The sequence below is a fragment of the Pseudovirgaria hyperparasitica genome (genome assembly GCF_010093815.1).
Source record: "Pseudovirgaria hyperparasitica strain CBS 121739 unplaced genomic scaffold EJ05scaffold_5, whole genome shotgun sequence".
NCBI classification, from domain to species: Eukaryota; Fungi; Ascomycota; class Dothideomycetes; order Acrospermales; family Acrospermaceae; genus Pseudovirgaria; species Pseudovirgaria hyperparasitica.
In genome coordinates, this window is record NW_022985553.1 from 215863 (window position 1) to 238767 (window position 22905).

At 49.2% G+C, this 22905-nt stretch overlaps 11 protein-coding genes across 11 annotated transcripts; 7 read left to right on the plus strand and 4 right to left on the minus strand.

The window, feature by feature from the left end:
- Positions 1–489: 489 nt before the first annotated feature.
- On the plus strand, positions 490–1522 carry EJ05DRAFT_437085 (zf-CHY-domain-containing protein; the record flags this gene model as incomplete). Its single annotated transcript, XM_033741772.1, has 2 exons — positions 490–1101; positions 1154–1522. Coding segments are annotated over 2 exons (981 nt in total), but the record flags the coding sequence as incomplete, so codon positions are not given.
- Positions 1523–2557: 1035 nt separating this feature from the next.
- Positions 2558–3212, plus strand: EJ05DRAFT_474611 (60S ribosomal protein L31). The gene is made up of 2 exons (XM_033743631.1): positions 2558–2826; positions 2961–3212. The coding sequence occupies exons 1-2, from the start codon at positions 2824–2826 to the stop codon at positions 3165–3167; spliced, it is 210 nt and encodes a 69-aa protein (XP_033601952.1). The 5' UTR covers positions 2558–2823; the 3' UTR covers positions 3168–3212.
- Positions 3213–3628: 416 nt separating this feature from the next.
- EJ05DRAFT_474613 (NADH-quinone oxidoreductase) lies at positions 3629–5062 on the minus strand. The gene is made up of 3 exons (XM_033743632.1): positions 4743–5062; positions 4454–4661; positions 3629–4348 (listed from the first exon to the last, which is right to left on the minus strand). Exons 1-3 carry the CDS (start codon positions 4753–4755, stop codon positions 3898–3900), a joined length of 672 nt encoding a protein of 223 aa, XP_033601953.1. The 5' UTR covers positions 4756–5062; the 3' UTR covers positions 3629–3897.
- EJ05DRAFT_498713 (Sedlin) lies at positions 5033–5673 on the plus strand (the record flags this gene model as incomplete). The annotated part of the gene is made up of 3 exons (XM_033746725.1): positions 5033–5083; positions 5137–5427; positions 5485–5673. 3 exons carry the CDS (start codon positions 5033–5035, stop codon positions 5671–5673), a joined length of 531 nt encoding a protein of 176 aa, XP_033601954.1.
- A 265-nt stretch (positions 5674–5938) lies between these two features.
- EJ05DRAFT_300378 (uncharacterized protein) lies at positions 5939–8497 on the plus strand. The gene is made up of 2 exons (XM_033740595.1): positions 5939–6314; positions 6371–8497. Exons 1-2 carry the CDS (start codon positions 6203–6205, stop codon positions 8455–8457), a joined length of 2199 nt encoding a protein of 732 aa, XP_033601955.1. The 5' UTR covers positions 5939–6202; the 3' UTR covers positions 8458–8497.
- A 907-nt stretch (positions 8498–9404) lies between these two features.
- EJ05DRAFT_484453 (uncharacterized protein) lies at positions 9405–11152 on the plus strand (the record flags this gene model as incomplete). The annotated part of the gene is made up of 3 exons (XM_033745346.1): positions 9405–9597; positions 9666–9835; positions 10025–11152. The coding sequence occupies 3 exons, from the start codon at positions 9405–9407 to the stop codon at positions 11150–11152; spliced, it is 1491 nt and encodes a 496-aa protein (XP_033601956.1).
- Positions 11153–11274: 122 nt separating this feature from the next.
- EJ05DRAFT_300449 (uncharacterized protein) lies at positions 11275–12663 on the minus strand. Its single transcript, XM_033740596.1, has 6 exons — positions 12529–12663; positions 12397–12462; positions 12245–12340; positions 11923–12186; positions 11649–11878; positions 11275–11603 (listed from the first exon to the last, which is right to left on the minus strand). Exons 1-6 carry the CDS (start codon positions 12569–12571, stop codon positions 11397–11399), a joined length of 906 nt encoding a protein of 301 aa, XP_033601957.1. The 5' UTR covers positions 12572–12663; the 3' UTR covers positions 11275–11396.
- Positions 12664–13933: 1270 nt separating this feature from the next.
- Positions 13934–14680, plus strand: EJ05DRAFT_498718 (uncharacterized protein; the record flags this gene model as incomplete). The annotated part of the gene is made up of 3 exons (XM_033746726.1): positions 13934–13956; positions 13998–14210; positions 14266–14680. The coding sequence occupies 3 exons, from the start codon at positions 13934–13936 to the stop codon at positions 14678–14680; spliced, it is 651 nt and encodes a 216-aa protein (XP_033601958.1).
- Positions 14681–16245: 1565 nt separating this feature from the next.
- Positions 16246–17481, minus strand: EJ05DRAFT_536808 (uncharacterized protein; the record flags this gene model as incomplete). Its single annotated transcript, XM_033749338.1, has 1 exon — positions 16246–17481. One exon carries the CDS (start codon positions 17479–17481, stop codon positions 16441–16443), a length of 1041 nt encoding a protein of 346 aa, XP_033601959.1. The 3' UTR covers positions 16246–16440.
- A 1155-nt stretch (positions 17482–18636) lies between these two features.
- On the plus strand, positions 18637–21533 carry EJ05DRAFT_300740 (uncharacterized protein). Its single transcript, XM_033740597.1, has 6 exons — positions 18637–18938; positions 18989–19007; positions 19059–19170; positions 19223–20502; positions 20554–21146; positions 21201–21533. Exons 1-6 carry the CDS (start codon positions 18846–18848, stop codon positions 21420–21422), a joined length of 2319 nt encoding a protein of 772 aa, XP_033601960.1. The 5' UTR covers positions 18637–18845; the 3' UTR covers positions 21423–21533.
- Positions 21503–22765, minus strand: EJ05DRAFT_474619 (oxidoreductase). Its single transcript, XM_033743633.1, has 3 exons — positions 22461–22765; positions 22150–22400; positions 21503–22086 (listed from the first exon to the last, which is right to left on the minus strand). Exons 1-3 carry the CDS (start codon positions 22510–22512, stop codon positions 21616–21618), a joined length of 774 nt encoding a protein of 257 aa, XP_033601961.1. The 5' UTR covers positions 22513–22765; the 3' UTR covers positions 21503–21615.
- Positions 22766–22905: the final 140 nt, after the last annotated feature.

Consider the following 22905-nt stretch of genomic DNA (forward strand, 5'->3'; position numbering starts at 1 on the left):
TACATCCAGTTCGATCACGTCTCTTCCATCCTTTCCACACCCGATACGCAGAGACGTAGGCAGCCGACAGTCCAGCGCTCCGTAACGGCTCCGGTCGGACAATTACAGGATTCGACGATTATCGAGACCCATATTGAAGAAAATCACCAGACACGTCGCTCAGCTCGCATCTCCTCTCCCAGACAGTCTCCATTGGTCCCGAGAGAGTTACACAGAGTTCCATATGACATCGTCGACGATACTGCAGCTCTGACTACAAGCCCGGGACACCTACACAATACAAGTGCAGGGTTAGCTACGATCAGGATGGACGAAGATCAGTCACGGGCAAGAGCAGGTTCCTCTGGAACGTCTGACGACTCCGTAGCATTGACTATGTCAACATCGCTGCCAGCAGATGACGGCATGCGAATACTGCGGCGCAGGATACACGAGATAAGAGAGATGGACATATCTGTCGAGGAGAAAGCAAGAAAAATGCATACTATCATGACAGAAGGTTATGCAGTTGCGCATCTAGAAACATTACGTCCAAACTCTCCCCCTAATATTGCTTCTCCAGAGCGACCCTACACGCCAAACTCCACACTTTCACAACCAGATACGGCCGCTTCTGCTTCCATTTCACCAGTTTCATCTGTATCGCTAAAGTCAGATGACCCTTATAATATATGTGCGGCTGATCTAGAACCGTCGTACCGGCCTATTGAATCAGGAGGAGCCAGGGTAGGCGAGACGGAGGAGCCACACAGCGAGGACAGCGATGATGACGGGCCGTGTTTTGGTTGCAAACATTACAAACGAAATGTCAAAGTCCAGTGTTATGACTGTCGGAAATGGTACCCTTGTCGTCACTGCCATGATGAGGTGGAGAAACATGCCTTGGATCGCCGGAAGACAGAACATATGCTGTGCGTCCTCTGTCAAACTCCGCAACCTGCAAGCGGCTACTGTAGAGCTTGTGGACGATGTGCTGCTTGGTATTATTGCGACATATGCAAACTTTGGGATGATGATACGAGTAAGAAGATCTATCACTGTCTTGACTGTGGAATATGCCGAGTCGGTGAGGGCATAGGGAAGGACTATGTTCATTGCAAGGTGAGTCAAAGCCCTTGAATCTGGGGCACTACGAGTCTAACTTGGATGCCAGAAATGCAATGTCTGTATCTCTATCGGACACGCTGACTCCCATCGATGCATCGAGAGAGCAACCGAATGCGACTGTCCCATTTGTGGCGAATATCTCTTCAATTCCTCTGCTGACGTCGCCTCAATGCCTTGCGGGCACTATATGCACAAAGGCTGCTACAAAGACTATCTTGATGTAGCCTACAAATGCCCATTTTGCAAGAAGAGTGTCATCAACATGGAACTCTCATGGCGGAAGCTTACGCACGATATAGAAAGCCAGCCGATGCCGCCGCAGTTCGATAAGACAAGGGTGAATATTCAATGCAACGATTGCTCTGCTAAGTCCAACGTAAAGTATCATTGGCTGGGCAATAAATGCAACACGTGCGATTCGTACAATACAAACGAAATGCAACTCTTTGTGGACGAAGATGGCGGTCAATCCGTCGAGGTCGACCAAGCAACCTCAGCAGGCTTAGAGGAGCTACGGAATCAAGAGATCGTTCGGTCAGCACCAGAATCCCCTCCGCGTCGACCACCCTTGATTGGTTCTGGTTCGTACTTTCATAGTGATCAAGTCAACGAGCGACGGCCCAGTACTGCAGCGTTAGCACTAGAGCAGCTGAGACTATCACCGTACGAAATGCTTCAGCGGGTAAGCCGATCGCTTTCGCCTATTGGCAATTATCTAAACGTTCCCGAACGTTCATTGGAGGGTATGCGATCTGCGTGGACCAGCGAAGACGTCATTGACGGAGAGAACGGTGTCGACTTCTGGGGCTCTGATGGACGCTTCCTATCGTCTGGGGGCGAGTCTGACGAGGATGATGACGATGGGGATGATACTAGTGATGAAGACCAGTCGCGAGGTAACAGAGATGATGATGAAGATGACGATGACGAGGATGATGGACAGCCACTTGATGAATTAGATCAGATACCGTGGCACGCGTAGTGCCATGTGTATACATACTTATGGGTTTTGCATCATCGTAGACGAATCATTGGGTAGGCGTATTATCATTTTCGGCATTTGGCCCATTCTATCTTCGTAATATGTTGTACATATATTCAGTATTCAATTTAAACGGGTCGTTTTTGAACTATTATATTATCATAGTAATTAGTACTGCAGAACTAGTTTGAACATTTCGTTTATTACTCTTCCATGTATCCCTCGCATCACGTGATAGAGCCGGTTCTACGCCAAGCCTTTAACCGAGCTGCGCTATCTCACCCACAATGAAATCACCACCCTACCTCCAATCCCACGAATTTCGACTGCACGACTAACCAACAGCGCATTGCACGTCAACTCTACCGGTAAGTTGCGTTCCCTATCTAACATCATTTCCCCAGACCCTTGCGATCACGCTGGTCAATCGTTATCGCACAACTCAACTAATAGTTTTCTCTCACTACAGCAATGTCCACCTCCACCAAGACCAGCAAGCCCAAGGGCAAGACGCAGCGTAGCGCCATTGCCGACGTCGTAGCACGCGAGTACACGATCCACCTACACAAGCGGGTACGTTTAGTTTGGTGAAGTCCAGAAATGGCGAACGCGGCACCATGTGCTCGTTGGCATTGGGCGGAAGACTGAACGGTATCATACAGGTTCACGGCGTAAGCTTCAAGAAAAGAGCGCCTCGTGCGATCAAAGAGATCCGGGAGTTTGCTACTCAAGCTATGGTATGTCTTTATCATCTTATTCTTCTGAACGCATAGTCCATAGACGGTGCGCGGGGTGGGGCTAGCTTTGTGCTAGAGACCTCTATTAGCAATGAAAGGGTTTTGTGCTCGAATACAACTGACCGGTATCATAGGGTACCAAGGACGTCCGCCTTGACCCCCTGCTCAACAAGAAGGTGTGGGAATCCGGTGTCAAGGGTGTCCCTTTCAGACTGCGCGTGCGCATCTCGCGGAAGCGTAACGACGAGGAGGGTGCCAAGGAGAAGCTCTACAGTTACGTCCAAGCCGTGAACGTCAAGAACCCCAAGGGCCTACACACCGTCGTCGTCGAGGATTCGTAGAGGAACTACGCTCGAGGAAGAATGCTAAAGACATATCTTGACTGGTGCGAGAGGGAACGAGCATGGTGTCCGTACAAGCCCGTGGAAGGGTTCAACCTGTCGCTGCGGCATGGTTCATTGCATCTGGTTAGGGACGGGGTCAGAGGTATTAAAAAGTATTCGAAATACCCGGGTGCAGTACTCGATGATTATATCCATCTACGTCAAGCTCCACACCATCTCTTATCTCCGAAATTTCTCGTGAATGTGTCTGACAGCATGATCATGAAGCTCTATCATTTTTGTCAACCTCTAATCAGCCGTGACAAGGACAGATTGCCCAGATACTCCCGGGAAATATCATCGGGCTGAACTAAGTATGCTATTAACACATGTGATGTGATGTTAGACATAGTCAAGGTATTATGGGTTCGTTGTTAGTCTGAGTCTCGAGCTTGGATCCGTCCGATTTACTAAAGTCTTATTCCGTATCCCATCTTTCCCACGACACAGAGTTGCCTTGCACCTATTGTTCAACCGGCTGCGGAGTTGCCGGGTCAGCAGTCAGGGCCACACTGTCAACAAAGATATATCAAGATATGTACAACAGTAGTGATTTTGGATTGGCAACATGCCTGTCCGTGCAATGATAGCTATGATTTATACATATGAAAGGCCATGCATGCCAAAGGCCATCATCACTCGAGCACCAGCCTCACATTCCCACACCAGCGCCTCAAACGCCCCCAATCTACTTCCTATACCACATACGCGTAATCTTCGTATGCCTCATTTTTTTCTGCAGCTGAAAGATACCATACATCAGCGCCTCGCTCGTCGGCGGACAGCCCGGCACATAGATATCCACGGGCACGATGCGATCGCAGCCCCTCGTGACGCTATAACTGTAGTGGTAGTACCCGCCGCCGTTCGCACACGAGCCCATCGATATCACCCATCGCGGGTCCGGCATCTGGTCGTATACCTGGCGCAGCGCGGGGGCCATCTTGTTCGTGAGTGTGCCGGCGACAATCATGACGTCGGACTGGCGCGGCGAGGCGCGGAAGATGATGCCGAGGCGGTCCTGGTCGTAACGAGGCGTGGAGAGGTGCATCATCTCGACGGCGCAGCAGGCGAGTCCGAAGGTCATCGGCCAGAGCGAGCCTTGGCGCGCCCAGTTGGCGATTTGGTCGAGGGTTGTGCTGGAAAGCTATGTGTTAGCCTGTTTCGATTTACCATGTTCTGTTGATGCGCGCGTGGCGGTTGCGTGTGTGTGTGTGTGTGTGAGCAGGATACGGAGGACGTACAGGGCGTATTGCATGGCGCCCTTCTTGCCCTCCTGGCTGGGCAGAGGGACCTCTCTCCTCTCTTTTTTCATCGGCAATGGGGGCGCTGGGCCATTGGGCACGAGGCCCGGTTTCTGGTATGCCTCAGTTGCGCCAGATTTTTTCGACGAGCTTGAGATGCAAGCTACGGAGCCTGCGCGGTATGGGAGGAGAGCGGTTGACGGCTTGACTGCAATTACGTTTCTTGTTAGCTGGTCTGTTTCTAGTCTGGGATTGTATTGCAGGACGGGAAAGCACGATTAGAACGCACCTCGCAACGCCATTGAGGCGGCAGACCGGGTTGTCGACAACATGGCGGATTCTGTCGAGCAATTCCGAGGTCGTGGAGAGCGATGCGGTGGTGGAGTGGAGAGTGGCGGTTGACAGTGGTTTTGATGCTCTTGGCCGTGGGTGAGGTGAGGTTGTGGTTGTCATCGAAAGCTGCTGCGCTGTGATTGGTCGCCGCAAGTCTAGCGCGCCCACCCTCCCTGCTCTCCTTAGAAGAATGATAGTTGGAAGCTGCTTGGTAATACCTAGACCTACCAGATAAATGAGATAAGAATGGCGACACGGGCACCAGCTGTGGCATGTATAGGCATCATTGGAAAACAGGTTTGAAATACATGGAATTAGATGAAGCTGTGACTTCGCTAATACCCTTCAAGAACAACCCCCTCCATATCTCTCTGTTTCCACCAGATCACCGAGCTCCTCTTGAGTTCTCCTTTCTTCTCTCATCATGTCTCGACATATTCGAAGCTCGTCTTCCACAGAAGACTGCCGACCAGGACTTCGGTCTACTCCAGGCCGTTGACGAGCGCCTCGCAATGTATGGCTGGCTCACCAACACGGGCGTCAAATTTGTCATCGTCGTCGACCTCGAGGGTCGGCCTGCAACATCAAGTGATAGTAGGAGTGTTATCGCGGCCGGTCTGAGAGATGCTGATCTCAAACCTGTTCGTCCTCTCTTTAGTCGTGTCTGGATATGCTCTTGACTCACGTGCTTTGTGTAGGCTTTCCGAGCATTGCAATCAGCGTATATCGGACTGCTAAGGAATCCATTCTACGATCCGGATGAGCACTCGCCATTGACAGCGAATGCAGAACAGAGGGCTGGATCGACCCAGATCACGAGTAAACGTTTCATTAATGAAGTGAAGCGTATTGGAGAGGCATGGGCACCAGGGCTGCAGAGTCTATGAGGTCGATAATGATTCGTTCGGATGAACGACCAAACTATGAATACTACTACTGGACCAGCTCATCCTTGTCATTTTCAACGATTCGGGTATCGACCTACACGATTCATCAGAATGAATTCCACCTGGAACGACAACGTTGATCCTCCGTTATCATGGGCAGCCTCACAGGACATTGGCTCAAGCATATCCATAGCAAGAGATAGACGAAGTGTGTAAGCATACCCGTCTGTTCAGACTAGAAGATCCCAGATCAGGCGCTCTTCTGCATGGTTGCAGAAAGGGACTTATGATCTATTCTTGGTTTACATATACTGAGGTAGCATGTTGGAACGGCGCCAGACTCAAGAAAGAAATATACATGTACTACCACCTTTATTCATGTTTTCATAACTTAGTCGAGACATAGCAGCTCGAGTTTAGTATGTCTTCGGTTGTCAGCCAATCAGCACGCTCCAACCTCGCGGGCCGAGGTCGACGACATCATTGACTTGCGACTGTATGCGATCGATCTGCAAGACAACAATTATCAATGCCTCCAAATGTAGCTACTACCGGGGTAGCCATAACGAATCCTCTTGTTTTATATAGAGCTCTTGTTTCAACTCAGAAGATTAGGCCGGATCCTGCACAATATCGCCTAGGTATGTCTCACTTTTGCGGTGGCGTCATATGTGATAATGATGTCTCTCGTCTCTAGCTGTGCATCTACAGAAGCTATATGATAGACTGAAAGACTATGAACCAACTGTAGCATATCGACAGCGACTTGATCGCTTGAGTCGCGTGGTCGATAGGGAGAATGGTCATAATGGTCACGATCCAGACGTCCGAGCTCCAAAGCCTCCAAAGCCGTCCAAGTCAGCGTGGAGGACTTTCCTGGAGAGAAAGGAACAGCGTGACTCTTTGGCACTTACACGGACGATGACCAGCCAGGAAGCAGCTTTGCACATCGACTCACCAAAAGGTCTCATGCTTCACGGCGAAGTTGGCACTGGAAAGAGCATGCTGATCGACCTATTCGCTGACTGTCTACCAACACGTAAGAAACGACGGTGGCACTTCAACACGTTCATGCTGGAGACTATCGCAAAGATGGAAGAGTTACGCCGGCTTAGATCAGCTCGAAGCCCAGTTCTGGTAGAGGACGACCATTCCTTGATGTGGTTGGCGCGAGACCTGATAGAGACCTCGCCCGTTCTGTTCTTGGACGAGTTTCAATTACCAGACAGGGCTGCTTCAAAGATAATGGCAAGCCTTATGACGAGTTTCTTCCATCTTGGTGGGGTACTCGTTGCGACAAGTAATCGAATGCCCGAAGAGCTGGCAAACGCTTCAGGGGTAGAATTCGCTGCTCCGCCTACGCGTTTCGAATCAATAGGTCGTCGCCTAGGACTGAGGAGGAGCTCAACTCCATCCCTGAAAGATAGCGAGTTTGGATCTTTCTTGGATATCTTGAAAGCGCGTTGTGAAGTATGGGAGATGGAAGGAGCAAATGACTATAGGAGAGCAGAAGTGGTAGCAACCACATCAGCAGTGACCTCACTAGAAGAGCTGGACGACTTGGTAGCAGGCCACACTTCTGGTAGTATCGGAGGGCTTGCAGAATCAGAGCATGATGATATTCCGTCAATGTCAGCAACATCACCAAAATTCTACTTCGTGAAGCCTACGTCAACCGATTCGCCAGATGCCATGATGGCATGGGCACAAGACTTCGAAATAGCACAGAACCTCGCTAGATATAACGATAAAGATACGATCTGGTCCACAGGATCAATGCGTGTCTACGGACGTGACGTGTTTGTACCACGTCAGCATAATCGAACATGTTCATGGACATTTGAGGAGCTTTGCACAACGAGACTCGGCCCAGCGGATTACATCACTCTGGCATCAACGTACGACACAGTGATCCTTACAGACGTGCCGATACTCAGCCTGCAACAGAAGAATGAAGCACGACGGTTCATCACTCTATTGGATGCCTTATATGAAGCTCGCTGCAAGCTACTCGTTAGTGCTGCTGCCGGACCTGACGATTTATTTTTCCCTGAAACCAGAATCTCAGGTCAAGCTTCACAGGATGGCGATGACTCAGTGAAAGAGGATGCCGTCTACGCCGAAACTTTCTCGGAGGCGTATCAAGACGTCACTGAGCCGTTTCGACCAAACGTGTCTAGCTACGATGCTGCAAGCCGATCTGATTACGCCTACAGCCAGCGCGATAATGCACTCGCGGAGGATGCTCTGGAAGATGACCCACCGAACAAGATCAGGAGAGACGTGTCTGGGACCTTCACAGATGAGCGTGACTATGATAATTCGCGTCCAGGACCCGATTTCTCTCAGTCAACTGCCTTCACTGGGGAGGATGAACGCTTTGCCTTCAAGCGTGCACGAAGTAGGCTGTGGGAGATGTGCGGCGCCAACTGGTGGGCCAGGCAGGAAGAAGGTTGGTGGAAGCCGCTGTCGAAAGAGGTTCGACGCTGGGAGGTCTCCCAAGAAGATATTCGGCAAGCGCAGAGCGAACTGGCGAAAAGTTATATGTCAGCAGAGGAGGGGACTACTGGTACCAGAGAACCTGATGAGAAGGATGAAGCCCTGTTTGGAGCTGGAGGTCACAGTGCGAGCCCATTCAGGACACACCCAGATCCACCTCCTAAGATCGGGTGGACGCATGTCTGGGGAACTGTGAAATGGGGTAAGAAGGCTGGACCATGGGGTCAGGGGCCGGAAGGGTTGGGTGAGAGGAATAAAGGTGGGAATGAGAACAAGGATAAATAATGTATTAGACTGAGTAGATACACATACTGACTGTCGTCTCCCGCCTGCTGGCATTAGCCGGGCATAGACACGAAAGATTTCTACAAAGTCAGCTCAATGAACAACATTGTTTGAACACTCTTTACCTTTCCCTTTACGGCTAAGCTTGCGCTTTTGCTTCGAGGCATAGTAAGCGTCGAGCGGCAAATGGCAATTCCTCGCCCCCACACGCCTCGCATTCTCAGCCTCCTCACTGCTCGCCGTTCTAAAGGGTTCATCAGCAGGCCAGGCGAGTCAGTCCAAGACTTGTGATTCGGCCATATTTCCTGTGCTGTAATCAAACTCGAACTCAGGTCTCGTCCTTGATTCGCATGTAGTGGCATGTAATGAGTATCCAACTGATAAACAGACAACACTCTGAATGCTAAAACTACGGCATACCAGAAAATAGAAAATTTGCCGTATTGCGTGTCTGAGACGTTTGCAAGAAAGCTAACAGTTCACGCATGGTTTGGAAGACAGGTAGCGGGTTGGAGGATTGTGGCGAGAGACAAGTATGTTGGGGGCGCTTCGAAACATCTGGGGCTGGGTCAAGGTCGAGTGTTCGCGAGTAGATCTAGTATCTTAGCATTGTTCGAGAATTCCAACTGAGGAGGCGATTGGAATTTATAGAGTGCGCACAATGTTGCATCGAGGATAATCCGACGTCGAAACTGAGCGACACAGTGTTGTTACTCACTTCCTAAACAAGACTAGTCAGCCCACAGTAGTGTGTGGCTCCACAAAGGCTTCACATGCTCAGCGCGTGCGAGGGATCGCCAGACCACGTTATTTTTACCAACATTCGACCCTAGACATCTCGCAGCGGATAAGTGTACGATCATCTCCCCTAAGCCTCTCACACGCGGCTGTGTGTGTTGGACCCACAATCTGGAAAACTAGATGCGACTTTTGCGTGTCGCCTAGTAATGCCTGCGTGCTTAGTGCCCGTTGCACCCAGAGCCTCTTCCATTGCCGCCGATACATGCGCAGAGCATGGCACCCAAGTTGCCGTGTGGAGCATTGCTGCATGGTCAGGGTCAATAGAGAGGGAGATTGTTGTCCCTTTCTCTTATCGTTGCGGCGAGCGTGGCTCGGCTCATGAACTCCCATTCGTTGTAGGTGCGACGTTAGTCCTTATAACCCTTGTGTCCCAGTTAGAAAGTTTTGAGCTTTACTTTCGATCTCAGTACTATTCTCATTTGTAATGTATAGAGGGTTTCTCATACGAGTTGCACTGGTGTTGGTATTGGCTCTGTGTGGTGCTGCTCAGGACGACTCCCAGAGATGTTGGTATCCGGACGGGAAGACACAACCACCGGACCATGTTCCTTGCAATAAACCTGACGGAGGAGAGTCAGTATGTTGTCCGCAAAATTCGGTGTGTTTGAAGAGTGGTGCCTGTTACAATGCTGGTATTGTAATCCGGGCTTCGTGTACCGATCAGAGCTGGGGCGATGTAGCGTGTCCGGCCTTCTGTAGGGGTAAGGCTTGTTCAAAGCGTGAGAGACTAGAGTACGAAGCTAATCAACACTCTATAGATTGGCAGCCTGGAGGCATAGCAGTGCTACACGGTTGTGACGCGGATCCAATGGGCCGATACACGTGTGGCATCAACTCGACCTGTAATGAGAACAATGTTGTGATCGTCAACGGAAATGATGAGTTCGACTTCAGACCGGCACAATTACAGGCCTTGATCGCATCAACAACTCCAAGTCCTTTGGAGACTTCGTCCGAAATACCAAATACGGGCTTCTCAGCAGTGGAAATGGCTGGAGTGGGAATCGGTGTGGGCATACCTCTGCTAATCGCAATTACGACACTCGCTTTTCTGTTGTGGAGAGAGAAAAGACACGTTCGAGATATTCAAAAGCAGGCGGAGAAAGATCTCCTAACTATCACTAGTACCCATCAAACAGAAATAGCTAGGCACGAGAATATAGGTTTCAATAGGGGGAGAGAAAGTCTCACTTCGAAGACAGAGCGAGTGCCCTTGGAACTAGACTCGCGTTATAGACACCCAAACAAGGGGTCTATGTCTAGTGGCTCTACAGCTGTGACACAAGCCCGGCCGGAGCTAAGTGCTACAGCTTCACATATCTACATACCGAAAGAAGCACGTTTGATCAAACAATCTCTTGAAGGTCAAGTATCGCCTGCATCGAGTTCGCTTTACCACGCGTCTCCTCATGCAGGGCGCTCGTCGCAAGATGTCCAAACGCGGAGCCGCACAAGCAGCAGTGTGGCAGATACGAGGACATCGAGAGATAATATGGACCTGCACTCTTCTCGAAGTCCCCCAACCTCCAGATCGCCGCGTGCAGGTCCTTCACGAAGCTCGGCGACAGTCGGCTCATCGCGAGACAACATTAAAATGCACTCCCGGAGCCCTCCAGTAACAGGATCGCCGAGAGATGCCTCATCATGGAGCCCGGTTCGCGCAGGCCCATCTCGAGAGATGGATCATCCGTCGCGAAGCCCACAGGCTGTAGGGCGTTCATCGAGGGAATACCAGACAAGGAGCCCGACATTTGGAACTTACTCTCCGGTAGATCCATCGCCTGTATCAAGTGGGTCGCCAGTGGGAAGACTCAGAGAGGAGGAGGTGAGGAATACATCAGCGCAAAGGGGAACTGCTAGTCCATGGGATGACCGAACGCCGAGATGGATATGACCTTGGTATACACTTTCTCTGCACATACATATTGACGACGAATACGACTTTTAATATGAGGCCACACCATCAAGATCTTTCTGAGCATACAATAACTAGCACTACTTTCTCAGGTGACAATTCCGCCCCCTCAAAATTTGTGTGACATGATTATCTATTGGACGCATTATCCTGGACTAATAGACAGACGTCTGACTATACCTCTTCTCTCCACTTCGTTAAATGCCTAGTATCTCAACTAGGCTCACACTTCTCTGATCATATAATACATGATGGAGATTGGAACGATTGGCAGAATCAGAATTAACATCACTAGGATGCCATTGGAAAAATTGGTAATCCGTCTGGAGGTGTAATATGTCTCATCTTTACGGTCGTACGCATGCTCGTTGTTTGCCCAGTCTTTACAGTCCTCGAATTTTGTCTCTGTGTCTTTCGATGTGAATATTTTCTGCGACGCTTAGATCATATTTCGGAAGCGTATAAGTCCACCTACCTGGAGCAGTCCACATGCAAACGTCCGGATGAGTCCCTCGACCAGGCTGTCCAGCCATGCGAGGCCTCTCGCAGCACGGAGGGTGACCATGTCTTCCTGATGGAGAATCCACTCGTCCTCGCCATGCCAAAGAGGTCTCCTGTTCTGTATATAGTTACTAACACTATTATAGTCAGCTGGCTTTGGGCGAGTAAATCCATTCATCGCTTGTGCAGACTGAAGTAAACTCGCTATATACGTCAGATTTGTATACCCGTACTACGAAGCGACTTACCATATGAGCGGAAATTTGACTCAATTTTTTTCATCAACTTCTTCTGCTCCACTGAATCCCACATGCGAGTGGTCAGTCGCTCCTTATGATTCATAGCAACTTCGGTGTCAATGTCTTTGAGCTCGTCTTCGAGTTCACGAAGCTCATCTTGTTTTCGAAGAATCAACCTGGCCTGGAGATAGCCAAAGCGGCGATAGATCATGAAATTTTCGTGGCTGTCCAGAAAAGCCGCTAAATGTGGATATCCTCTAGGGTATTCATTCACTGAGAAATTTCTTTTAGTAAGCTGAATAATGCCATCTACACAATGTCCTCCCCTTACGTTTGTTGATGATCGGTTTCGGCCCAGGGTTGTAGGGCTTCGCGAGCCATGATCGGATAAGGCCGACTAGCCCAGAGTGTATAGCGGACCTACTCGCTATAATCCAGTCAATACGAGCCATCGAAGACGATTCCAAATTTCCAATACCCTACCTTTAGAGGGATAGACATTGACCACGTCGTTCTCAGGTGTCGGGCTTTCAGAATCGCCGTCTGCATCTGTAGACATATCCATCATTATCGGTCAGGTTGGCGTTGTTGATGCACTGGAATGGATACACGTACCCTCCTCTCCAGGTTTCTTTTCATTGTCGTTAAGGAGTGCCATGATTTGTACGTCGAAATTTGGATCAGGTTTTCCGAAGGATAGATTTGAAACTCTGAAAATTTTGATTCCATTGGGGAAGCCTCAGCATAATAAGTAATGTACACCACTCACCGGTCCTTCTATGAGGAATGAGGGTGCCTAATACATAGCTCTGTCTGGGCACGCCACCGCCTCCAACCGCCTCTTAGGTGTAAATAAAAACCTGCTCCAATGCTGGCTTAATGTCATCTTCAGCAAACCACTCCTGTCCATCTATCCTGACTATCTTTTCATTGTCATACTTGAGTTGGTACTCGTGCAGGATCGAACTGCCGACCACCAGGCGTTTTTCTTTGACGATTGCAAGGACATCGAGGTACCTGCCTGCAGTCCGTTTTATCTTTAACCACACTCGATCGTTTTCATATATGGCTTGCTTGTGCTGTCATTAATAATGTCAGCAAGTATGATGACCTTCTGAATCATGCCAATCCTGCATTGTTTGCTCAAGACCCTTGTCACTATGCGCAACAATGAGGCTGTGTGGCGGGACACTGACCATTTCAGGGATACCTTGTCTGATCGCGGACCTCCCATCAGGCTACAAAGGGAGCTTTAATCAGTGCTTCGACTTCTTGAGGGCTTTACTTGAGCTTACCGATGGACACTTCTCTTTACGGGTGCTGTCTTGATCCGATCCAACATTAGGTTGAAGTTGAGACATGATATTGCACGTCAGCCTTGCGCAATCACTATCTGGTCGCTATATGTGTATATGTGGTACTCGTTTCAGCGCTGGAAAAGGTTGAATTTGCAGGCTGATAAGGAAACTTGTTCGATGGCTCAGATCTGGGGATCCTTAAATATTCTAGTAGCTTCAGTTATACATTTGGAATACAGATTGGCCCCGCAGGCTAGCTGAATGGTGGTTCGTATATGATAGGTGGATATTGTCCCTTGTGTATGCCAGCTCACAATGTCTAGTCGAACCAATTGAATGCTCCAGCACGCTAGAATAGAATGCTGTTGCCCATCTTAAGCGAATCGTACAAGGCTGTGGCACGAGGCTATGGCTACGCAGGGTTCTCATCTGAAAGCCTGATTGTCAATATTGAAAGCACAATTTTCATGTTATGTCCCGCTTCATACCATAGCTTTTTCTTTCAAAGACTACTCTGGTATAATACGACATGATTATAAAAATACATACTCTATCTACCAAAGGTACGAGCTCCCCGGGAAATATAACTCAGAACTTACCCGGGCTCAGATCTAAGCCCGAATTAGAACGCCAGCGCGAGCTTTTTGACAGGAGCTCCAAGTCCGAACCAACTTGACATGATAAGGTCTCCGTACTCCTATTGACGTGGGATGATGAGCAAGATGACCCCAATGTCAAGGGGGAGGTCCGACTATACTCAATTCAACATAAGTATGCTAACGCAAGCGCAAAGTCCAACAACTACATAGCGTCTTCGAGAGAAGATTACGGCTTCGTTGTTGTACTAAAGCGACTCAATGTCGACTCTCATACTCCACAAACCCAAATCAACTACTGCATTGCCGAGTTCGCACACAACCACAACCTCAAGAACTCTTTGTTGATCGTATATTACGCTGGGCGTGCCAATTACTTCAATGAGAAGCTGAGGATGACTGGGTATACATCCTTACCTATATTACACGCTACCAATGTAATGCTAATACGATAGCAGAACAGCGAAACGTGGAGTGGTCGAAGAGCTAGTACCTCACAGTATGACTGGGAACAGTATGGAACAATCGTTGAGAGGACTTGCTTCGGACATTCTCGTTATCTTCGACTGTTGTGAGCCTGGAAGTCTTGCTCACGGTCGTGCTGCGCGGTCGTTCGAATACATGGCAGCTTGCGGGGCTGGAGAAACTGCTGCACTTCCTGGTTCAGCGCCCTTCACGGCCGCCCTCATCAAAGCTGTAAAGGGTTACAGAGCCGAGAAGGAAATCTTTACCTCACAACATCCACTACAGAGTATCCAGGGCTCAGAGACCCTATCAAAAAACCAGCAACCTAATCTTTCGACCCGGCATACTCGTTTCAAATATCGCCTTTGGATTGCACCGCTTAACGCTGATATCCTAAATAAAACTTGAGGCCAACATCAGGATCTTGAAAACGGGTATCTTGACATTCGTTTCCATTATTACAGGACTGTCAATGACAACGATATTGAGAACACAGCCCGGGCACTCTACACACTATTTCAGGACCGGGATTTCCCAGCTCGGGTCGTATCTTTACGAAATACATCATCAGGCAAAGAAGCTGTCACTCCGCACGTTGGGCCGCCTGGCGCTCGTCTTATGATGCACCACCATTAGTGTCGATAAAATCCGCTTCAGCAGTTGTAGAACAGAAAAAGAATTGCAGTAAATGCCTCCTGCCAGAACGACATTTTCAGGGCTATAGCAGTCGTGTAACTTCTGAGGATTCCACGGATCTGACAGAAGAGGCATCCATTTTAAAGGTAAAATCATTAACAGATCGTCTAGAAACATGTTTCTCTGAACAGTCTGAAAGGGGCCGCGATAGGGCCTTCGATTCGAATCGTGGGATAGGATACCACATCAAAGTGCCATTCATCTGTCTCCTAGCTTGCAGCAGCATGTGTGCAACCAAATTTTAGGTTAGGTAAATCTCTCTTATACCTCAGATGCGCAAGACTACTAACATACCATATAGTCTCAGTCGGCAGAAGCTCGACGGACGAAATCTCTGCCAGTATGATCTGTGGTCAACTGTCTTACTGTAATATTGGACATATGATTCAGAGACGCTATGATGTAGCATGAATCTAGCATCTCACTGCACGATGACATCTGTCGGGTCAAAGGGAGTAGTGCAGTACTTTAAAGCTAGATGGGAATCTCAACGTATAGCTTTGGTATATACGTCATCAACCCTATTCCCTTCTTGACAACCCACAACATGGATCTAAGATGACATGTTGCATCGACCTTTCCTTGATTTTGCAACTTACGCAGTATCGTTGGAGCTATGTGTGTGGTCGACTGGTCGATTTCTATGCCATACGTGTGTCTAATCGAGCTTTTAGATAGGCGCGTTAAGTACTTATATACGCCACTATATGTGATTCAAAAGACTCAAATTGCTTACTCCATCGTTGCAGCAGTAAGGTTTCCTACCCTCAATTCCGAGGATGGGTACGAAGTAGGAAAGAGTGATTAGTCTAAAGCTAGACTACAGTTAGGATGCCAAGTCTGGATTGATTTGTGATATGCTCTACTCGATCTGTTGAATGTATGGTGTTACTGCACGTTGGACTGCCATAAGTGGAAAAGAATACGTGGTATTCAGGCTTCTAAACTACGTGTTACTGCTGTAGATTTTGGTAGAGAACACATGTGTGCTCCTCGATATTGACATGGAATAAGTTTCTCGAAGTTTGATACTGGTTTTCTTGATGTACTGTCTGGAAAAAACTTCTTTGCTTACTGTTGGATATAGCGAAAAAGGTCTTCATAGCTACATTAATATACACGAAAGAGCACTACTCTACTATAGAACAAAAGCTATATCGTGAGAAAATGAATACATTCTCTAATGGGGATTGGTCAAACGATGTGCTGATCAAAGGCTAATCATGATGGCTTGTTCACTGATACCATGTTTGAGCAAGCACATACAATCACCATCACAGGAAGTTGTGTCAGGAATGATCAATGTATGACCATTACGGACCGATAGTATTTCTGGTAGAAATACCGTACATCTAATCTGGGGTATCTATCGCGAGGAGAAATCAAGAGAAGACAGCTAGTAAACAAGTATACAGTTTTTCAATACGAGATGACCCCAGCTCCCTCTCACAGGCAACAGCAAATCTGGCCCTTTAGGCCCTTCGAGTCCGCTTCTGCGAACGGAAGTTGTTCAGCTCCGCATGAACCTTCCTAACATATGCCATGTCGGCATCCTCCTCCTCCTCCGCCTCAGACTCCACCACACGGCGCTTTCGACCCCTCTTGACGACCGGCGCCTCAGGAAGAACAGCAGTACGTGCTGGTGGAGCCTTCGGCATCCGTAGCTTGACCACCAGAGACTTGCGAGCGGTGACGACGGGAGAAACAGTGGAGGCAGGATGGGAGCGTCTAGACTGTTGCGACGTCGCCATCCCACCACCGCGAGTGGACTCACGTTCCTCGACATTGGAACGGAATCGCAACTCGCGGTTCCACTGATTCTTGACCGCCGCCGGCGACCGCGAGAAACTCTTCTTGGCCAGAAAGGCCGAGGCTCTCTCCCACATCTGGTCCCGCGAGACCGCATCCTCCAATCCCTGACGACGGCGGAGATTGTTGGCGTTGACACTGCGGATCATCGCCGTCACGCAGGCCTTGTTCTCCGCCGCCGTCCAGCTCCGGCTCCCAATGCCGAAATCGAGTCTTGCGCTCCTGGCAGCCAAGACGGCGGTGCAGTCATAGATGGGAAACTGCCCACCGTCATCCTCGCTGGCCGGCAGATGGATGGTTCCATCTGAGGAGATTTTGGCGCCGCGAGGACAGCTGCCAGGAGCAAACGTTGTGAGGAGGGGAGAAGTCGGCGTTGTTGGGGAGGCAGGGGGTGATTCCAGGTCCCCTTCCTCAGAGAATCCACCGACCAGCAGTGGAGACCCTGGGAAGAGGTCGTCGTCGGCGCCCAGAACCGCCGGATCCTCTACTGGGTACGGAAAAAACCGACCCTTGCCCGCGGGGATTGAGGGGTGATACTCCCCGGGGAAGATAAATAACCAGAACCCAGGGACCTGGGTTGGCGGAAGAGTTGGGGTGGTCGAGGGGAAATCCGGCGGAGGGACGCCGAAGAAACCGTCCAGCGGTGTCTTCGGGAGTCCCTCATTGAAGGCGTGGTTGAACGCCTCGGAGCGAGGAGACAACATGGCGGTGGTGGTGAAATGAGGAAAAGCCCTGCTGGCTATATGGAGAATGAGGGTTTGAGAAGAAATGGAAGCGACCAGCGCTTGATGGAGAGAGCGGTTTTGAAGGTGTTGATGATGTGGAAATGTAGATGGATATGAATTCAAAAGGTGGCCAAAGAACAAGAAAATACTGGAGGATCTTGAAGTTATATACTACTGTTTCTAAGGCATTACAATGGTCTACAGAAATCTATTGTTGTCTTAGGAACGCTGAATATGCTATATAAAACGTCAATTGACCGGGTATAGTCGAGTGGTCGCCGACTGCATTCAACGCTCTGATTGGCTCTAACGCCGTATCTGACGACATGTCCCACTGCTGAATAGACTACGAGCAGATTGTATATATGGGAAGCGGGGCCTGAAAGTATTGAAAAGTGGTCCATAACAAAGTGAATCGAGATTCTGCGTGCAAGTCGACTCAAAAGGGAGGCGAGCTCAGTTCTGCTCAAAGTCTATTCAGAGCACGAACAATACTAGGATGTCTTCAGTGACTTAATTATGACTCTATTGTGCTTTGGTGGTTCGAAACGATGGCGCAAGTGAACAAGCCGCTCCAAAATTTTGGGTGAAGGACACATGATCCGGATATGAGCAAGACACAAGCGAGCCTGAGGCACCTATGATTGCAAGAGATTTTAGATGGACTTGACGAGACAAAAGCGAATTCCTTGTCTGAGGATGGAAGAAAAGTGTGCAAGCAGAGCAGGAACACTAAAGAAAGTTCTGGTCGATGAGCAATAGCTACTTCAATTAAGAGTGTGATCAAACGGCTAGCGAAGCTTGAGAAGAATAAAAACATAAATGGAGAGATTGAACATAGTTTGATTCATGTACTGCAATATGTAACCTCTGCTGATTCCCAATTTCTCACAAGAGTCAGAATGATCTTCCAAATTGGGCGCCCAGCCGTGGGTAGAAATCTGATCTTCGCGCAGCGCGAAAACTACTTCGTCAATTGGAATCAGAAGCGCCGTAGCTAGTATGTTGTTTGCTGGCGTTGATGAGAAGAAGAGAAAAAATTTGGCGAGCGCAAAACGAACTTGACGTTGGCACGGCTGAATGTCGGGAAAGCTAGGTATCAGCTCCACTGTGGCCTTAGTTAGAACAACATATCCGCAAGAGCATCGCTGAACACAAAAGGCGATCTCGGTGCCTACTGCTATTGCGTCGCTGTCCTTTTCCTTGAATATATTGTTCCTTGAACCTTAGCTCTGATCTGCCTTTAGGCTTATCTCCAACAGTCTCATTGCCTCGAACACTCTGCGTGTGTGCGACATCGAAATTCCGCGATTGCAGCTCTTCCGGAGCACACGAACGTAAACATGGATTTTGAATCGATGAAAGAACAGTGGAGTGATATTGAAGACCGAGATGGTGTTCGCCTCAGCTGGAATACTTTTCCTAGCTCCCGCATGGTAAGATCAACCGTGTAGTTGCCTTCCACCATCACTGACCCTGACAACAGGAGGCATCAAGATTGGTCGGTATGTGAATGATGGATGTCCGGCGAAGACTCCTCAACTAAACCTCTACAGTCCCAATTGGTGCTTTGTACACACCGTTGAAGGAAAAGACTGATACGCCGCTCCTTCAATATGAACCTGTCTCCTGCAAGCCGCCATGTCGTGCTGTTTTGAACCCATACTGGTACGTCACCAAATGGGTCGCGATCAGGAAATCCAAGCTGACGAATCCTCAGTCAGGTTGATATGCGTGCTAGACTTTGGATATGCCCATTTTGTCTACAACGAAATGGTTTACCGCCTCACTACAAAGACATTTCTCAGGATGCCATACCCCCAGAACTGCACCCTAACAGCACCACGATCGAATACCGGCTGGCTCGACCTGCTTCGTCGCCCCCCATTTTTGTTTTCGTCGTTGATACCTGCCAAGAGGAAGATAGTTTGAAGGCATTGAAGGATTCGATTATTATGAGCTTGAGCTTACTGCCTCCATACGCTCTGGTTGGATTGATCACGTATGGCACTACGGCCCAGGTACATGAACTGGGTTACTCTGCGTGCGCAAAGTCATATGTTTTCCGAGGCAGCAAGGACTATACAGCAAAACAGGTACAAGAAATGCTTGGACTAGCGTCTCCAGGCATGCGACCGAATATGCCACCCCAACCCGGAAGAGCACCACCTCCTATGGGACCTGCGGCACGCTTCCTCCTCCCCGTTGAATCCTGCGAATTTCAGCTCACGAATGCCTTGGAGCAATTGCAAAAGGACCCTTGGCCAGTGGCCAACGACAAACGTGCGCTTAGGTGTACCGGTGTCGCCCTCAGTGTCGCTGTTGGTCTGTTGGAGACTTCTTTCGCAAACACGGGTGCGCGCGTAATGCTATTCACAGGTGGTGCCGCTACAGAGGGGCCCGGTATGGTTGTTGGACCTGAGCTAAGAGAACCGATCCGATCACATCATGATATAGACCGGGACAACATCAAGTACTACAAGAAGGCCTTGAAATTCTACGACGCATTAGCAAAGCGGACAGCGCATAACGGCCATATCATCGATATTTTCGCTGGTTGCCTCGACCAAGTTGGTCTTTTGGAAATGAAAGGTCTGGCCAATTCCACTGGAGGCCACATGATTTTGACCGATAGCTTCACGTCCTCGATGTATAAACAATCTTTCGCAAGGGTATTCGACAAGGACGCAGACGATAACTTATTGATGGGATTCAACGCATCGCTTGAGGTTCTTACAACGAAGGAGCTAAAAGTCACGGGTTTGATCGGACACGCGGTCTCGATGAACAAGAAGTCCGCATCAGTAGGTGAAACAGAATGTGGCATTGGTAACACCTGCTCATGGAAGATGTGTGGTATCGATCCTAGTGCCAGCTACGGTATCTACTTTGAGATCGCTGGCCAGGGTGGACCAAATCAAATGCAACAAGGACCACAGAAGGGCATGATGCAGTTCCTCACATACTACCAGCATTCTTCTGGACAATATCACCTAAGAGGTACGTTCCATAATACGGGCCATTTAAGAAGTACAGCTAATGAATATTCAGTGACTACCGTGGCAAGAAACCTAAGTGGTCCATCAGGCGATCCTGCGATCGCTCAGTCATTCGACCAAGAAGCCGCAGCAGTACTCATGTCGCGGATAGCTGTCTTCAAGGCTGAAGTTGATGATGGCCCAGACGTCCTTCGCTGGGTTGACCGCATGCTCATCCGCCTCTGCTCAAGATTTGCGGAGTACAGGAAAGATGATCCTTCTTCCTTCAGACTGGAGAAAAATTTCACCCTGTATCCTCAATTCATGTTCCACCTGCGCCGATCACAATTCCTACAAGTTTTCAACAATTCCCCCGATGAGACTGCTTTCTACCGCCATGTCCTGAACCACGAAGATGTCAGTAATTCCCTAATCATGATTCAACCAACTCTGGATTCATATGGATTTGACCACGAAGGCGGCCAGCCTGTTCTGCTCGACTCTACCTCGATTCAGTCTGAGACGGTTCTCTTGCTCGATACCTTCTTTCACATTCTTATCTTCCACGGTGAGACGATGGCCGAATGGAGGAAAGCTGGATATCAGGATCAAGAGGGTTACGATAGCTTCAGGACTCTACTGGAGTCTCCCAAAGAAGACGCAAAGGTACAGTATACTGCCAGAATATGTAATATGCTTCCTAACTAAGTATCTTTTCAGGAACTCATCCAAGATCGCTTCCCTCTACCTCGATTCATCGTTTGTGATGCTGGTGGCTCGCAAGCTCGTTTCCTCCTTTCGAAACTCAATCCCAGTACGACACATACTACTGGATCATATGGTGGCGTCAGCCAAAGTGCGCAAACCATTTTTACAGATGATGTGTCGTTGCAAACGTTCATGGATCACTTGATGAAGTTGGCAGTTTCCGGTACTGGGTAGATGAGAAGCAAGAATAAAGCAGCGATGGGTCCTGCCGCTTGTACACTGATTATAAGCTCAAGAATAATATCATTATGGTTTGGACGGTGTAGCAATATGAAGCAGTGCTAATTGTGGTATGACCTAGAAATGATGAATAGCGACGTAGTGGCGCGTTACGTGTCTTTGACACTTCGGTTTGTGTGTGACGGTACTAGATACACTTGCCACCATCAACCTTGATGTTGATACCAGTAATGAATTTTGCATCATCGCTTGCTAGCCATAGCACCGCGTTTGCAGTATCCTGTACCTCACCCAATCGACCCAAAGGCACCTGTTTGTTAAAGCTCTCGCGATTCTCCGGCGTATCCTCGACACCCACGAAGCTCGAGAATAGACCGGTTCCCGTCAGGAGCGGAGCCACGCTGTTGAATCTAATCTGGTGCGGTCCATACTCTGATGCCAAACCTTTCGTTGCATTGACCACGGCGCCTTTCGTTGAGTTGTACCACACAAGCCCTGGTCTTGGCCGCGATGCACCAACCGAGGCAATGTTGACGACAGAGCCACCTTTGCCGCGCTCAATGAAGTGAGGGACCAAAGTGTTGCTCCCGTGAAAGATGCTCTTGACGTTCAGATTGAAGACAAATTCCCAGTCTTTCTCGGTGACTTCTAGCGTCGGCTGCGGATCCGGGTTAGTAGTGGCCACGTGACCGTGTCTCAACGGTCATCTTCATTCAATTACCTTCATCTTGTATGTGCCGCCAGCGTTATTGACGAGGATATCGACGTGGCCGAACTCCTTGACTGCGTATTCCAGCGTAGCCTTCCAGTCGTCGGCACTGGTGACGTCGTGGCGGAAGAATTTCAGGCTTGAGGAGCTCTCGGATGCCGCCGTTTTCGCGCCGGCATCTTCATTGATGTCTGTGATGAGCACTTTTGCGCCGTTGGCGACAAAGGTCTTTGCTATCTGGGCCCCGAAGCCGGCTGCTCCGCCTGTTGATCTGTGAGCTCTCACGAGTGTGGATTTTTACGCAGAGCGATGCTGATTGTTACCGGTGACGATGGCGACTTTGCCTTCTAATTTCGGTGCTGATGCTGCCGCCATGGTAAATTACCTAATCTGGTGCTGGTGATTTGAGTATTGAGATTGGAGTAGATTTATGGAGAATCAAAGATGGATAACGCTAGAGAAAGGGCAGACGTTATTCCCGAAACTTGCGTGAGTACTCCTGCTCTGCAGACAGCTGATGCCTGACGATCGAGGCAGGCACTCTTTGGCATTGTCACGAGCTTTCGACACAAATTCCCGCAAGATCAATGGCAGTTCACGTCATAGTAATGCATTGCTGCACCGCAGATGGGATCGGAGTGGCCATCAGTGTACAAGCGGAGGGGTAAAATGAGGGGCAGCCATATCATGATGCTAGTTTGGGACTAGTGAGAAAGCTCCGGGTAGTGCAGACGACCGAGGGGACGACTGTTAAGTTGTTCGGATTTA